We start from the raw sequence: 17,699 nt of genomic DNA on the forward strand, positions 1-17,699 counted from the left end.
CTGTCTACCTTTTAAACCTCAGCTCCATTCTCATTACAAATCCAGGCTATGACATCTGGATATCGGCTCATGGCCAATGCTGCCAGATTTTCTAAGCTCATGCAAGTTTCTCATTCCAGGATCTAGGAGAGGGGACTTCCCCGGGGCCTGTGTAAGCTCCTAGAGCAAAACTTGCAGGAATGACCCCAGTAGATGATGTGACTAGGTTATCCATACATTCCTGTAGCCCTGGCTAAGCATCTAATCCTCAAAAGAACACCTACAGCTGCCAGTCTACCTGGATGTCTCACACCATTGCCAAAGGCCTCTTAGTATTTCAGGGAGCCACATGACTCTGCAGGGCATTCCTGTGGATCATTCATTCATTCACTCTTGCTTTGTTACTTCAGTCTGATCACCCCAATCTCTGAGCCTGCTTCTCCTTCGTGAGCTTTGCAACTTGCTGCCCTGTTTCCTGCCCACTTTTTCCTAGATCCCCACAGAGAAGCTTCCTTATTTCCATCTACTCCTCACCCCCACCAGCACCCTTTCCCCTAGCATTCTTCCTACCTTACCCTGCTTTATTTTCTTCTTCACACACATGTTCTTCCTCTACTGCAATATAAACTGTTGGTCCTGGTCTTCATCTCTCTTGCTCACTAAATATCAGATAAAGAGTTCTGGAATTTGAAGTAAAGAAATGTAACAATTGAGTGTCTACTATGTGCTGGAGGCTTCAGAAACAGTTCATGGAGTTTACCATATGTCTTTTTTTTTTTTTTTTTTTTTAAGTAAGCTCTACATCCAATGTGGAGTTTGAAATCATGACCCTGAGATGAAGAGTTGCATGCTCTACTGACTGAGCCAGCCAGATGCCCCATCACCAAGTAATTATTGACATTTTTCAGAAGAGGAAGCTGAGGTTCTGAGAAGTGAAGTGATTTTGCATAAGAAATGCCCAGTTATTGAGGGGAACAGCCATGAAATGAAGTCTCCCAAGCCATGTTCCATTGGTTAGATTAGGTAAACACCCCTGCTGCAGCCACAGGCCGTGGTGGGAAATATTCAAGACAATAATGGATTTGCAAAGTGCTTTGCAAACTACAAACATCAGCACTCCTGGCTTCCATCTACTGAGTACCTCCATGTGTCAGATGCTTAGCACATATTATCATACCAAAGTCTCAGAACAACTGCCCCAAGGAGGTATATTTTCCAGTATTTCCACTTTGCAGATGAGGAAATGGGCTCAGAGAGAAGTGGTTTGTCTAAGGTACACAGTGACAGCTGAGATTTGAATTCTGGGTCGTCTTGTGTAAGAAAATTAAAAGCTGGGGCCTCAAGGCCTTAACTTGAGAAACATTTACTCTTCCAAAGATGGACACCCAGGTGCTTCTAATATCCCTCACCCCCACTGCAAATACCTCTGAGCTAAACATCACTGTGCCTATGCCCTTACAGAGCTGAACATATTTGGAATATGATCATCCTAAGACCAGAATTATGAAGTCAAAGGGTTGTCAATACTTTGCCCAACTTCAGGTCTCACATATGCTCTCCGTGTGTCTGGCTCCTCTCTCCCTTCCCTGGGATAGGCCCACATCCCCATGTAAGGCCCACTCTGCCCCTCCTAGGAGCTGGGAGTAAGAGCCCACCACTGTCTAGAGCCATTGGAGAGGAGGAATGTCCTCCTAGACTTGAGAGTTTAAGACCAAAATAGCCTGCGCCCAGTCCCACGTCTGCTGTTGCCCTGTTTATGGAAAACCAGAAGCCTACGGAATGTGAAGATTGCACAGTGAAGTCTTCAAGAATGTCTGGGCCATGTGGCATCAAGGAAACACCCGGTGAAATCACTCAAGTCTTAAGACCCCCTTCTTGGGACCATGCCATGGGCCCCTTAGCCTGCCCCAGGCTCTGCAGCTCAGGCCTGGCTCTCACAGTGCTTTCTTTTTTCTGGGTCTGTCTGCCTCACAGATCTATGGGGAATATCAGATGACAACGTGGTTGTGACTTGTAAACTATAAAGTACTGGGCTTAACTGAGGAGCTATTATAGTGACTCTAAGTGTTGACAATCCTGGGGTGAGAAGTAGGCTTCTGGGAGCTAAGTCTATATAGATACAATTGGTCCATGCCTCCCCATAAACTGTTGGTAAGAGCTATTTTCAAATCCTGCCTCTGCCACAGCTATTGCTGGGACTTTAGGGAGCTGATTTAACTTCCCTGAACCTCAGGGTTTTTTTTAACTGTAAAAATGGGACAAAATTGTATCTACCTCATTGCACGAAGGTTCCAAGAGATGGTGTGACCAATTTGGAAAACAGTTTGCCAGTTCCTCCCTCAGAAGATTAACAGGTTACCATATAACCTGGTAATTCCCACTCCTAGGTATTTACCCAAGAAAAACAAAAATGTATGTCCATACAAAAGCTTGTACCTGACCATCACTGGCAAATGGATAGACAAATGTAGTATTGCATTTGGTGCAATATTATTCAGGCACAGAAAGGAGTGAAGTACTGATAACATGCTACAACATGGATGAGCCTTGAAAACATGCTGAATGAAAGAAGCCAGACACAAAGGCCACGTTGTATGATTCCATTTCTATGAAATGTCCAGAAAGGGCAAATCTTTAGAAACAGAAAGCAGATTTGTGGTTGCCAGAGACTAGGGGAGGAAGGATGGTGAGTGACTGCTAATGGATAGGAATTTGGGGGGTGATGAAAATGTTCTAAAATTAGGTTGTGGTGATAGTTGCACAACTCCACAAATATGCTTAAAACGATTGAACTATACACTTTAAACTGGTGATTTTTATGGTAGGTTAGTTATGTCTCAAAGCTGCGGGAAAAAGATTACAAGAGAAAGGTAGAACTTGGGGCAATGAGTGTCTCAATAAACGTTGGTCATTACTCTTATTAACTGGGTCTCCCAAGGGCTCATTTAAAGCCCTAGAGGCAGTGAGCAGGGGTTGCTGAACTTCTAGCTCAGCCTGTGTCTTTAAGACGTTGAGTGTCCCTGGGCGAATCCCTGGATCCTTCCTAGGTCTCCTCAGAGGTCCTCATGAACGGTTGAAACCATCCCTACCTACATCCCTGGGGTCTCGCGAGGAGCCAGAGGCTCAGGAGGCAATGCGGAATCCCCAGCGCACTCCCTCAGCCTGTGACTGAGCGGCGCTTGCAGGTGACGGGCGGGCGGGAGCCAACCGAGAAAGGCCCGGGGAGCTTTTTCAGGTAAGCTCTCTTGATTGACAAGCCCTGGGGGGAGGGCTCCCAGTGACGGCTGCCCCGCCCCCTCACGTCGGGTCGGTTGGCGCCAGTCTAGGGCAGGTGGGCGGGCCCTGGGGTCTGCTGCGCCCATTGGGCGTGGGGGGAAGCTCCCGGGAGGGCCTAGGGCTCCGCCCCTGGCCTTGCGGCGGCCAATGGACGCGGCGCGTGGGCGGGGCGTCGGCGGCGTCGGCGGCGGCCCTGAGGCTGAGGCGGCTGAGGTGGCTGAGGTGGCCGCTGGGGCTGAGGCGGCGGGCGCGGCCAGGATGGCGAAGAGCCGCGGAGAGAACGGGCCGCGCGCGCCCGCGGCCGAAGGAAGTCTGTCCGGGACCCGGGAGAGCCTGGCCCCGGGCCCCGACGCCGCAGCCGCGGACGAGCTCAGCTCTCTCGGCTCCGACTCGGAGGCCAACGGCTTCGCCGAACGCCGCATCGACAAGTTCGGCTTCATCGTGGGCTCGCAAGGCGCGGAGGGCGCGTGAGTAGCGCCGGGGCTCGGGGCCGGGGGCCGGGGCCGGCGCGGGACCTTCGCGGGGGGCCTCCACGCTGACGGAGCTGCCCTCAGGACAGACCGACAAGCTCCCCTCCCAACCGGGGACAACTGACCCCTTCTCTCCCTGCCCCCCCCCCCACTCCCCCAACCAGGGCCGACTGACCCGCCCCTCGTTCGCGAGCCTGCTTCCGACCTAAGGACAGACAACCCTCCACCCAGCCCCCGCCCTCCAGACACATTGACCCGCCCCCAAGAAGGGCCCACAGTGCCCTCCTCCCAACTGCGGGACAGAACGACAGACACCTGGCCCAACCCCACTGCTGCCACCGCGGCCTTAGGCCTGATTGTGCCACCCCTGACAGGCTCACAGATGGCTGCCCCTCCCCCGACACATACCTTCTCTACCCCATCCCCCAAGACCCACAGATGCCCCGTCTCCACCCTACTACCCCGCACCAGGGGGATACTTTAGGAAGAGGGACTTCAAAGGGACAGACTGCCCTGCCCTCATTCCACTCCAGGACAGACTGACCCCTTACCTCAAGGCACACAGGCTCCTGGGTGGACTGGACTGACATTGGTCATCTCCCTCCCAGACAGTCCCACCCTGGGGCAGATAGTCCCTTCCCTTCAGGGAAGGGTCAGAGAGTGCTCTCCCGGCCCTTCAGAGGCTGATTTCTCCTCACTGGCAACAGGTGGGCAGACACTCCCCCTTCTTGGTACCCACAGGGTGACAGTGCCTCACCTCCAGGACAGACTGTTGGCTGTCTTTGTGTATGCTGTGGAAACACACACCTCCTCCCAAACACAGACTCTTGAGGGGGCAGTCATGGAGACAGCAGGGTCCCTGCTGGTAGCACACTCTGATCCCCCACCCCCAGAGCCTCCAGGACCCAGCTGTCAGGCAGAGATATGCAAGGCAGTGAAGCAGCACCTTCCCTCCAAGCTGGGTAACTGGGCAGCCGCACTGCCCCACAGAACCCTCTGAGAAGGACAGACTCCAGACCCCACTCCCATTCCAGCTGTCCTGTCACATGAGACCAGTGTTCTGCACAGAATTGACAAGCCTTCCTCCTGGTGTGCCTCCCCTTCAACAGAGGGCCTCACACAATTACCTGTGGGGGCCCCACAAGACTCAGCCAAGATCCTACTCCACATGGTCCTTTCTCCCCTTCTCTGACCAGTTGTGACTGTCCAAGCCTCTTCCAGCCTCTCTTATGACTAATGAAAGTGCCTTGACCATCTGTTAAGAACCCCACCCCATACAAGCAGCCCCATAAAGGTCACTTCCGGATTTCTCCCAGTTTCAAATTCACCAGGCCTCCTTCTCCTTTGGAGAAATATAGCCCCCTCCTCTAAGGAGAACTCTCTCTCTTACCCACTGGACTGTGTCCTCCAGCCTCTCCCCACTTGCTCACAGCAGGCTAAACCTTGTCCAGTGCAGGACCCCAGAGATCACCCTTTATTCTGATGCTTCATCTTGCTATGATGCTTTGTCACAGCTCCCCAGGGATTAGCCTGTGAGAACCCAAAGGGGACCTGGAGTATATTTTTTGAATTGAGGGATCAATTTTTGAATCACTAGGGATCAGGGCCCTGAGAGGGATGGGATCTTGAGAAGTGGGAAAGGAGTTCCCAGTTGCATTTGTGGGTTCTTGGAAGGAGGACCTCAAATTTGCCTGTGAGTTCTAAGAGATAAGAATTCCGGCTACATTCTTACCAGACAGTTAACCAGATATCGGGGTACACAGCAGTGATATAGTGGGAAAAGACCAGACTTAGGAAAAAAAATCACACTTGCTAGCTGTGTGACCTTGGGCAAGATCCTGAATCTCTGAGCCTGTTTGCTCACCATAAAGGGCAGCAGTCACATGTACTCCCAAGATTACTATGGGGATTAAATGAAATCAGGTATATGAAGGTGCCTAGCACTGTGCCTGACCCAAGTAGTGGCCCAGAATATGTTAGTTTCCTTTCTTTTCCTTCTAAGGGTCTGAGAACTGATGAGAAAAATGAGGGCGTACCTCTGGTATTTTTTAACAGAGAGACGCCCCAGTGGGAGCACCTCCCTTTGGCTGTATTCCCCCACCAGACAGCCAGACATCTGTCTTCCCCACACTCCAACCACAAACCCAGATTTTGCAGATGCCCTCTACCTCACTGGTGTTTATAGAACTGGGACTGAGATGGGGTCCTAGGCTCCTTTCTCTCTCCCTGCCTCACTTTCTTGACCCTCTTGGTCAACCTAAAATCTTTGGTGTCTGAAAGTTTTGACTGTTCCCTGCTGAGTTTATAATGTGGTTCCAAGGAAGCCAAAAGTAAGTCCCTGCCCAAAGCCATAAGAGGGGAAGTTATGGAAAGTATCAGGGTGATTGCCCTAAAGCTAATCTCGTGGTTAAGGGCTAGGAGTCCATGTGTTATCCCAGAGAGTGAAACGTTAGCACTGATGGCTGCAGTGGAGAGGGCAGGAACTCTGGCTCTAGATTAAAGGTCCATTTCAGCCACCCTGGACCAAAGGTTGTCTCAAGATGGTCAGTTTTGGCAGTTACCAGGGGCTTGGGGGCAGGGAAGAAAGCAGATCAGAGGCTACCCTGCTTAGGTGACTGTTAGGTGGTTGGCATGAGTAGATCACAAAATCATAGACTGTTGGAACTGGAAGGGATCTTAAGAGATTGACTGAGCTTAGCCCTTGCTTTTACAGATAAGGAAACCAAAGCCCAGAGAGGAGACTCACTTATTTAAGAACACACAGCATATTAGTTGGCAGAACCAGGACTTGAACCCAGGGTTTCTGACTCCTAGGTCAGGATAGTTTCCACTGCTTTCACCATCCATTAATACAACCTGTGGTCCCAACAGGAAACCAGGTGCCAGGTAGGTAGAACAGAAGGTTCTTAGCAGGAACCTGCCTGCCCTCACTTTCCCTGGCTTAGCTCAGTAGTGTAGGAGGCTAACAAGTCCTGCCCAGCAAGGGTAAGAGTGTGTTGTCATTACCAGTTCATTAGACTATCAACTTTAGGGCTGGGGCCAGGCTTATTCACCTTTTTCTATTCAGGCCTGCAGAGAAGTAAATGCTCAACTAGTATTTACTTACTGAATGACATTAACTGACAGACATTTCAAGTCAGAGAGCTGAAAGTGACTTTAGAGATGGCAATCATCATACAGATAGGTAAACTGAGATCTGAGAGAACTGATTAGCCTCACCTCTTCAGTCTGTTAAGATCAAAGCCAGAAATTGAACCCAGAACTCCTGATTCCCAGCCCTGAGCCTTTTCTACTTCTTCACCTCATCTGTCTTTTGAGCCTACTCTATGGGGCACCTTTGGTGAGCCTGTGATAGTCCTCGCCTGCATGTGAGCAGAAGCCAGTGAGGAAAGACAAGAAAGCAACCAAACCAGCAAAGAGCCCTGTGGGAGGCATGGACACAGACAGAGGAGCTGATAGCATTAGTTCTTTGGCTTGGTTGGGAGTTGAGCTGGTTGTTGAAGCCCAGGAAGGACCAGAGGAGGAAAAAGAAGTGTCCTTAGAGGGGAGGGGTAGGAAGAGTGATGTTACTGTTCCTATCACCTTGGGGTAGGAAGAGCAGATCTATGCGGGGAAGTCCCTTCTGCAGCATAGGGGAGGGGGTCATGAAGGAAAAGAAGGATACCAGTTGGATACTAGGTCTCCTGGCCCAAGGGAGATGGCCTGAGAGAGATGGGTTCCCAACCTCCCTCTACTTTTCCCATGTAATTTCCAGGACTGGCTTCCTTAGGCTGGAGCTTCCCACCCAGCTTCAGTCTGCTCAGTGCTGCAGGCCAGATGAGGTGAGGAGCTATGCTTTCTGGGATCCCGTGGGTGTTGGCTTCCTGCTAGGGGAGAGAGGGATCTGAGCTGGGTCCAGAGAGAAACATCTGGAACAGTAGTATTGTCTCCGGCTGATTCAGTTCTCCTGTCCCCTGGGGTTCTCCACTACTCCTAGCCAACTATGGCAGCCCTGTGGCTTTGGAAATCGTAGAACTGGCTTAATTGGCATCCCTATAGTTTGGTTTGTGCCAGTTTTTGTTGGGGTAGGGCCAGGGCCCTCCTGGCAGGCCAGAGCCTGTCTCCCTGCCTTCCCACCACCTTCTCCAGCTTGTAAGCTCAGAGCATCCTCTTTTCTTGAGCTATTATGGTTCCCAGGAGAGCATGGAACTGGCAATGGAGTGGTCCCTGGGTGGTCCATCTGGAAGGAGGCGGCTGTACATGTGGACTAGACCACAGGCCCTCCATTTTCTCTCCTCCTTCTCTTTCCAGCTTCAAAGGAAAATCCGGTTTGGTGGCCCTGTGGGTGTTCTAGGGCCTCAGACAAGACTTGACTTGGTGAAGGGGAAGGCCAGCGCACCAGCTGCTGCCCTGGGAAGGTGCCTGCATGTCCGCCTGCTAGGAAATCCTAAGCTGTGGGAAAGAGATAAAGCAGTGGGACCTGCTTGATGTTTTGTCCTCCTAGCATCTGGGTTTGAAACAGGACCTCCAGAGGACCAGTGAGGCCTGGTTCTGGTCCAGCCACCCAATCTGTTTACACTGAGGTGGGGGAAAGAAGATGCTCTGTGTTCCCTCTTCACACAAACTCTGGAGTCTGGCTGTCTGTGTGACTTTGGACATGTTGCTTCACTTTACTAAGTCTTAGTTTCTCACTGTGAAATGGTTGTGATAATACTGATTTTGCAGGATGTTGGTGAGGTTTAAATGAGCTGATGTTTGAAAAGAGCCTGGCACACAGTACAGTAGGTGCTCAATGAATGTTCTTGCTCCTTTTATTAAATGTTTATTTATTTATTTATTTTTAGTAATCTCTACACCTAACATGGGGCTTGAACTCATGACCCCGAGATCATGCTCTCGTGGTCATGCAAGAGAGTTGCATGCTCTTGTGACTGAACCAGCCAGGTGCCCCTGTTCTTGCTTCTTTTTAAGACTGGAGTGGCTAGTGGTCCTGTCTTTTCATTTTCTATTTGTATCTCTAGATATGATGATGAGTGTCAGTGAGGTCCATTCTCCTGCGGGGAGGAGTGAACTGTAACCAGTGGTGCACCCTCACTTTCCCTGGAGAGAGATAGATATCCCCATTCTATAGATGAACACACCAAAGATCTGAGAAGAAAGTGCCCAAGGCTTGCCAGCTGGTAAATGGCAGAACTAGGACTAGAACCTGTTTCTCAATGCTAAATCCAGTGACTAAGCCTTGCTAATGTGGCAGCAGGCAGATGACAGGTGCTCACTAGTCCCAGAGGCCCCCACACCCAGAGCAGGAGTTAGCAGGAACTTGGCTACCTCTCCAACCTGGTGTGGAGGGCAGTGTGAGTCTCAGTACAGCTTAAGTCCATAGCCAGCCAAATCACAGAAAGACCCAGTGAGAAAGATCCTTGGGGAGGCCCTGAAAGCATGACCAGACTGGCCTGGTCTAGTCCTCCCATAGGCCAGAGTCCACACTGCATTTCTCTTGACCCCAAAATACTGCTTATTGGTCATCTGACTTTGATATCCAGTCTGTGCCTTTGTTTCTTTGTAGAGTAGGCAGGGATTATGCTCCCCATACAGGTGAGGAATCTGAGGGTTGGAGCAGCCTTGCAGTTAGTTAACAATGGAGCCAAATTAAGGAGGGATCCCAGATCTTCTGATACTCAGCCCACTGCTACCCTATATGTCAGTGCCCATTCTCTTCCTGACTCCAAGCCAATTGAGCCTCCAGGCCAGGAGACATTGCCCACCAGAGCAGAACCCAGCCATCATCCACTCATTGTCAGTGCCCTAGTTGATCACTTTAACCTGCAGGCAGCACAGCTGAGGGGGAGGAGGCCTCCTTTAGCTGCTTTGTCTGCCCCTGACAAATCTGCTATCCAGGGCCCAAGGAACCTCCCTGGCAGAGGGAAAGCTGTCTTGTCCTCCCCACTGGCAAACCAAAGCTCCTGATGCGTCACCTGCTTAGAAGCCTCCTATCCAGGATTTCAGGGTAGCTGCCAACTTTGGCTTTATTTATCTCACCTTTCTTTTTCCCTTCTTCATCCCACCTACTCTGTTTCATGCTCTGTATAGCTCCTAAGAGGCTGTCACAGCTTAGCTCTTTACTGCTCCTCAGGTAGGGAAGTAAGCAGCAGACTCAGGAGTCTGGGAGAGAAAGCCAAGGCTTACTTTTGCCAGCTTATCCACCTTAGTAGTGAGCTTATTTACCAAACATTTATTGAGCACCTACTCTGTCAGCCCCTGTGATTGGAACAAAGGATTCAGAACTGAACAAAGGCATCTTTGTCTTATTGCCCTCAAGAGGTTCATAGACTTGTTGGAAAATAGAACCACAAATAAATCATTACAATGTTGAGCAATAAAGGCCATAATTGAGGTGTGTGGTCGCTCTGGAATATATAGGAAGAGATAGCCAGCTCCATCTATAGGAGCCCAGGAAGAAGTGACATTTGATCCAGGCCTCAGAAGTAGCAAGGAAGGGCATTTCACTGGGTGGGAGGGGACCTATGTACAAGACCCCCTCCCCCCCCACCAAAATCCAGCTGTTTAAGAAACGTGGTATGCCAAGAAGAGAGGTGACAAGAAGAGCAGAAGGCAGGAGGTGGATGTGAAGCAAGGGGAGGCTAGGAAAGTAGGTTGGGCAGACCATGCCTAGCCTTGAATGTCAGACTGAGGCCTCCTGTGTTTCATCAAAGTCAGTCTGGTGCTGGTGTGGAAGATGGCATAGGGAAGAACTGGACCACAGGCAGCGAGACCAGTTGAGACAGCTCAGGACAGCCCAAAAGGGCTATGGAGAGGCCTGGAAGATGTCTGGAGCTGTGAGGATGAAGAGACCACCAAATCAGTAGGGCTTGGTGCCTGGCAGGCTGTGTGGACTGATGGGGAATTGGGAAGTCTCAGCATAAGCTGAAGAGGCCCTAGTCTCTCACAGAACCCATCCTGGGGCCTTCTGTCCACAGGGAGGGAAGGCCAGCTGTGGCCTTCCTGTGAAGTGGACAGTGGGCTGCTGCTAACTCTGCTTTGTCACAGCCCTGGGCTCCCCAAGGTGCCTGGCATGGCTGGCATGCCCAGGACACATCAAGGGGTTCTTTGTCTCTCTCCAGTGGGAGAGCGGGTTAGCTGGCCTGGTTGGGAAGGGGTGGGGTGAGTGGTACCGAGCTTTGTGTTCTCTGCCCGGTAAACATACTGGATGGCAAGGAGAGCCAGACTCCTCTCCAAGGAGAGAGGAGTAAGGCCTAAGGGCATAGAAAACCAGCCTTAGGGTAGTGTGCAGCTGGAGAGGGTAGGTTTGGAGGTTTGGGGGTTTGGGCATAGATAAACTGATCAAGGGGAGGCAGATGGCAGCCAGGGCTGGCTTGACCTCAACCTCATGTCTTTATTCTGTTCCTGGAGGTGGTTCCTCAGATGGGACAGGTGGAAATAAGTCCAGTACCTATGAGAAGGTGAACCCCTTAGCACTTAGGGACATCACCAGCCATTTCTCAGAGATTAAAGATTCTGGCTGGAAATATAGGTTTAGGCTAGTAGTCGGAAAAGGCTCTGAATGAGGCACAGGAGTCAAGGCAGTAATGCCGGCTCTACCTCAGACCGTTATGGTATATGACTTAGGCACATCCCCTCACTTGATCATGGGACTGATGCTCCCTGTTTCTCACCCAGCACTTACTATGTGTACAGCTGTGTGCTAGGCTCAGGGGATGCAGATCTGGTCCTGCCCTCCCGGGGCTTACAGCCTAGCAGGGAAGTGAGACGTTCAGTAGGTAGTTAAAGGCATGGCCTTTGTAACAAAGGATTGTGAGGATCAAATGAGATAAGTGGATTATGAGCATAGCATAAACAAAGACTACTGAAAGGGGTCAGGAGACCTGAGTCCTGGGCCTCGTGGATCCCTAACTAGCTGTGTCACCTTGAGAAATTTGCTTAATCTTTCTAAGCCTCAGTTTTCCCCACATATAAACTAAGGTAGTTTTTTTTTTTTTTAATGTTTATTTTTGAGAGAGAGCACATGCATGCACGCACATTAGCTGGGGAGGGGCAGAAAGAGAGGGAGAGAGAGGATCTGAAGTGGGTTCTGGGATGACAGCAGAGAGCCTGATGCTGGGCTTGAACTCACGAAACCATGAGACCGTGGCCTGAGCTGAAGTCGGACGTTTAACTAGCTGAGCCCCCCAGGTACCCCTAAACTAAGGCAGTTTTAATGGGATGATGTTGAAAAGCTCTTTCACTTCTAATATTCTGAGACTGACCTTGGAGTATATGAAAAGTGCTTTGAGAAGTTTTTTATGAGGTATCACGCAAGTGCAAGGGGTCGTTATGGCACAGCCCACAGAAGCCAGTTCTTTCAGCATGCTCTGTTCTTCTTGTGGGAGGACCTCTCTTTGTGTGTAGGACCAGTGGCCCTCATGTCTTAGGGAGTATAATCAAATCAAAGGATGCTTTGATTTGTTTAGCTCTTTAGTCTGCAAAGTGCTTTCATTCCCATTGCCTTACAGTAGTCCTTATAGGAGCAATGGGAAATTGGTAGGCTAAGTTTTATTTTCCTGTTTACAGCCAAGGAAACCAAAGCTGAGCAAGTAATGGAATTGGGCCTGGGACTCAGGACTGCTTTTTTCCAGTTTTCTATCTTACCAAAGCTGGTGGCCACTGTGTGGCCTCTCTGGCCCCTCCCTGTCTCAGCTTTAGAACTTCAGTTCAGCCCCAAGTGTTTGTGCTTCTCCTAGTAGGCCTCTCAAGTTGTTTGAATTGTTGTGATGAATGGAGCACTTGTCCCAGATCTCCACACACAGCCCCTCATATGTACCCCAAGACAAGGCAGGAACAGCTGGCTAGTGAGGGGGTCCAGAAACATAGTGTGGAGAGCTCTTGTTCCTTCTGAGTGCACTCTGGGCCCTAGACTCTGTATGTCCAGAAACGATCCTTTCCAACCATCCACTTTTGGAGGATGCTGCTTCTTTTCCCTTACCTCTCTGTATTGGTTTCACAAAAAGGGAGAACCTAAATTTGACCCTTGGGTTTAAGACACAGGCAGACCTGACTTCTAGTCCTGGCTCTTGTCACTTTCTGGTCATGTGACCTCTCTAAGGTAAATAGGCCGTGTTGACACTGGGAGAGAGGGGTGTTATGAGGATTAAGAGAGCTAATGTTGGTAAAACACCCAGCACAGTGTCTGTCACAAAATAAAGGTACAGGGTGGCTCTTATAATTCGAGTGTGAATTATCCTCTGAGGTTTACTTCAAGCCTTTGGCATAATGGTGAGACAGCAAGGCAATATGGGTGTGAAGATCCAGATTTCTTTATGTGCTCTGCCCACCACCCTTGGGAGTGGTGGGCAGAGGAGCCAGTCCCACTCAGCTTGTGGTCTGGAGCATTCTGGCATGCCAGGGCAGACTGGGAATCCCCCCATCAGTTCCTCTTTGAGTCATTTGGAACAGAGTCCTCAGGTGACCCTGACTCGGAGGGCCTGATCTTCCTTCTCTTTGGACTATGAAGATCAAGCAGAAGTGAGAATAAAGGTGGGTCTCCTGAAAGATTCACCTCAAAGCATGTAACCATAGTGCTGCCTGGGACCTCAGCCTTCCTGGGTAGTGGCAGTTACTTGGGGAAGAAATCAGAATTTGCTTCATAATTACTACCACCCTCCTTCTGTGCTTCTTGTAGACTTTGATCCTGAGCTTCCTGTCCTGCTTCAGGGTGACCTCCTCCACCCTCCCAGCATAGTCACATGGTAATGCCGGTTCACAGAGGAGCCTGAATGGTGGACCAGGCTTTTACTGACACTGCCCCCATTTAATTCTGTGAGATACAGTTCATCATAATCTCCATTTCACAGAAGCAGATACCAAATTTCAGAGAGGTAAAGTGACTTGCCAAACACCACACAGTTTATGGCTGTGAGTCCACAAAGCTCCAAGTTCCCTGGGATCAAGGCTGGTATGAACCCTGCCTAGTGGTTAGCACTCTGTGCTGGAGTTGAGTGACAGAGCAGAAGAAGAACAGGGTCTGGATTCATCTCCCAGGGCTGTCTTCTGCTCACCCTAGACCTTAGTTACTGGCTTACTGAAAACCTGTTTCTTCATCTGTGGAAGGGGAGGCAGTGATAATTAGAGGACCTATTTCATGGGCCTGTTGTCAAGATTAAATGAAATAATGTAAGTTAAGTGCTGAGCACCATGTCTGTTGCATAGCAAGTGCCTGGTAAGTGCTCTAACAGACATTCAGTTGCATTAATTGAAAATTCGAATTATAATGTTGTAAAAGGCTGTCATTAAGCACATCTGTTCAACCCTGTGCTGGGCTTCAAGGAAGATCCAGAGCTGGTATCAGGCCAGAGAGGGAATGTTCTTTATGAAGCACTTTCTGTGTTTTACCCACCTGATCTCAAGGTTGAGGACAGTATTCCCATCTCACTGTGGAGAAAACTGAAACACAGAGTTCCCGAGGTCACAAAGCTAATGATTCTGTCAACACACATTTATTGGGCACCAACAAAACCAAGCTCTGTTCTAGGCCCAGAACACACTGTGGAGAATGAGACGGGCAGAGCCCTCCAGGAGTGTACCTTCTCACGGAATGCTGCCTCAGCAGAGCAGATAGGATATTCGGGTGGAGAAGCTGTACCTGTTCCACTAGACTGCTCACATTCCCCAAACAAGCCGTGGTCTTTTCTGTTAACTTGTGCTTGCTCATACTGGGTCTTCTGGCTGGTGTGCCCTTTCCCCTTTCTCACCCTGGCTACTTCCTGTCACCCTTCAAAGACCATCTCAAAAATCAGCCCCCTCTTAAAACCTTTCTCTGAACACCACCCCCACCCCCCACCAACCACTAGCACCACCCTGGGGGCTTCTTGCAGTTTCTTAGCACCTTCTACATGCTTCTGTGATAGCACTTCTATGTGTGCTAGTTTTCTACTCACCCATCTGTCTCCTCTGCCAGATTGACCTCTTCAAGGGCAAGGACTGCATTTTATTCATCTTTGTAGATTCAGGGCCTGGAACACAAGCTCTAGAGAAATGTGTATGGAATATAATGAGGGGCTGATTGTGTTTTGTCCCTGGAGTAGTTAGGAAAGGCTTTGTAGACATGAGAGGGAGTTCTGAATGAGGCCTTGGAAGATGAGTGGGACTGAACTAGAGTGGGGGTAGGGGTGAGGGAGGCCAGTTCAGAGAGAGGGCCACCTAGAGATAGGGCTGGGGAAAGAAGAGGGATGTTTAGAGGAAATAGGAGGACCTGAGGTTTCTGTTGGACAAGGAGGGCAGTAGGGAGCCTTGAAGGAATGTGAGCAGAGGAAAGGCCTTATATAAACAGTGAGTCAAAACTAATTTGGTAAAATCTATCAGTAAGATCTAGCAATTTGGTAAGGATGGCTAAGGAGCCCATACATGAGTCAGGATGGCCCCTGGGTGCCCACAGTGAGATTGTGATCTGAAAACCCAGTTGCCAGTGGGAAATTTCAAGCACTACTCAGCCTGCTAAGGGTGAAGGCTTGGGGAAGGGAAGTCTATTGAGAATAGTCTCCATACCTTTCTGCAGTTGTCAGGGAGAGCTGCCCTGGAGGTTTCTGCTGTGGTCTGTGCCTTTCCCTAGCTGGGTGAGGAAGTGGGGATTCCTTGCTTTTTGGAACCAGCCAGGTTGGTGCCTAAAGGAACCATTTCTTCCATCTGACATCAAGAGGGGTGGAGCTGAACAGAGTGGAGAGCTGGGCAGAGGCCCAAGGCCAGTGAAGGGTGGAGAGAACCTGTTTACCATTGTGCACTGACCCAGGGCTAGAAGGAGCAAAGCCAGGGAATTCCTTATGGGAAAGGGAAGCAGACCCAGAACTAGCTTGCACTGGGAATTGGGGAGAGTGAAGCAAGCCAGACTCTCACCCAGACAGAGAGCCTGGACATTGCCCTACCCTTAAACCAGTGGCTGCCAGGCTGCAGGAGGGAGTGCCAGGCTTCTGCAGACCATCTTGCTTTTCCACACTGACTCACAGCATGGCCTTGGGCAAATCACTTACCCTTTGGGCTATAGGCCTTGCTGGCTCTCTGAGGAGGAGTAGACCCCCTGGGTGATTTCACAGGCCTTCCAGCCTGGACTATCAGCCATTTGTACCCTCCCAACCCACCCTCTCTTGCATTCCGGTTTCTTATCATCAGTTATTATGGAGCTGGCATAAAAGCTATTTATACTTGCAGTCCTTACCAACTCTTAGGTTAATGAACTCCAGAGGTTGTTACCCAGTGTGCAAAGTAGGTCAGCCTTTTGTTTATCCTCACTTTTTCCAGCTCTGGGAGAAGGGAGCCCGCCCCCCCCCCCCCCCCCTTGTCACTGGATCTGTCATTGGCTATGCTCTTTCTGGACATCTACTTCCCAGTTTTCCACACTTCCTTGTTGCTCACTTCTACCGTTCTCAGCACAGAGGGTAGTGGTTCTCTATTGGTAGTAAAGAAGAGGAAAGAGAATGTGACAGGCACTGAGGGCTTTAGATTGTATTGAGGCCAGGTGGTGAGACATTTTATATTTATTGGATAATTTAGTGCTTAAGTGGCAGCCTCCACTTCCAAGCTGTGTAACCTTGGGCAGATTACTCAACCATACTGAGCTTTAGTTTTCTTGTCTATTAAATGGAGATAATAAAAGCTACTTCCTTGGGGAATTGTGTGCATATGTAGTACTTGGCAGAGCTACTACATGGCCAATGCTGGAAATGTATCAGCTCTTACTGCCTCGTGTGATCTTTACCGCTGCCCTCTAAGGAGGTGGCAGTGCCCCCATATTACAGGTGGGGAACCTGCTTGGAGTAGAGCAGCCTGCCCTGTTTCAGGCAGCTATAAAATGATAGAGCTGGGATCAGAAGCCAGGAGTTACAGTCTTTGTGTCATTGAGTAAATTACTTAATCTCTCTGGACCTTAATTGCTTCATAGTTAAATGGGCATAATCCTGCCCTGCTGCATGTGTATGTGGCTGTATATGTGGACCAGTCAGATGACAAGCGGGATATGAAAGTGCTAGGTTAGCTGCAAATATCAGTCACCTAATAGCTACCATTTTCTGTCCACTCATCAGGCTTGTTTCAGCCCTATAAAATCTGAGGTGTGTATTATAGTCCCACTTAAAGATGAAGAAGTCAAGACTTAGGGAGGACAAGTATTTTGTCCATGGTTTCCCAGGTGGAGTAGCTGAAAGTTGATTGGCCTCAAGATCTCCACTCTGTTCACTCGCTCCATAACCTAGCTGGCCTCCAGTGCTTAAGATGAGGAACAATCCTGTGATCTGTGGCCTTGGGCTTTCTGCTTAGGCTGTGTTTCTCTTCATTTGGGCTTCTTTGAAGAGTGAAGCTTGAAGGAGGAGGTTGCACTGGGTCTTTGGGACCAAGATTTATCTTCCACCATCGGATAAAGGGGGCAGGGCATGGGCACCATACCTGGCTGACTGCCAGCCAGAAGGGCTGAGGTGTGCTTGGGCAGAAGGCACAAGTGCGGAGAGAGCCCCAGTCTTTGGTCTTGATAGCCTTGGGAACTGGTCTTGTTCCTCTGAGTTCTTGGAAACTTCCAGTTCTGAGTTTGGAGAAAAGAGTAGGTAACTGGGAGCCTTCAGAGCGCAGGGTCAGCAGAGTATTACTACTGCCTTGGGCCATGGCCTGGCATAACACTGCTAAGCCTAGCTCAGCCTGAGAGCCCAACAGAATCTGGGCTCAGTCACCCCCCTGGCTGCCCACTTTTGTCTCCTCTGTACCTCTCTCCCTCAGGAGGGGTGGCTGGCAAACAGTACATTGCCCAGGCTTGCCATCTCCAACTGAGGTTGTGCTTGGAACCTGTGCCCATCCAGCATATTGGCTTCCCTGAGCATTACTAGGAGTGGGCAAGATGCTCACTGGGGCAGTCAGAACACTGACGATGGGGATAGACTGGCTTCAGGGGCTTGGGGACTAGAGATAGATCCCCACAGTGGCATCTGGAGAATAGCCTGATTTCCTCATAGTCTTCCCAGGGGA

The 17,699-nt window shown here is 50.1% G+C and overlaps 1 protein-coding gene across 1 annotated transcript in view; it reads left to right on the forward strand.

The window, feature by feature from the left end:
• Positions 1-752: 752 nt before the first annotated feature.
• Positions 753-17,699, forward strand: part of TBC1D10A (TBC1 domain family member 10A) — a 34,172-nt gene continuing 17,225 nt past the window's right edge. The window contains exon 1 of the mRNA XM_043559286.1: positions 753-3,722. Within this exon, the coding sequence (XP_043415221.1) occupies positions 3,403-3,722 (320 nt within the window). The 5' untranslated portion in view covers positions 753-3,402. The remainder of the gene's footprint in view (positions 3,723-17,699) is intronic.

The sequence above is a fragment of the Prionailurus bengalensis genome, chromosome D3, assembly GCF_016509475.1.
Source record: "Prionailurus bengalensis isolate Pbe53 chromosome D3, Fcat_Pben_1.1_paternal_pri, whole genome shotgun sequence".
Classification (NCBI taxonomy): Eukaryota; Metazoa; Chordata; class Mammalia; order Carnivora; family Felidae; genus Prionailurus; species Prionailurus bengalensis.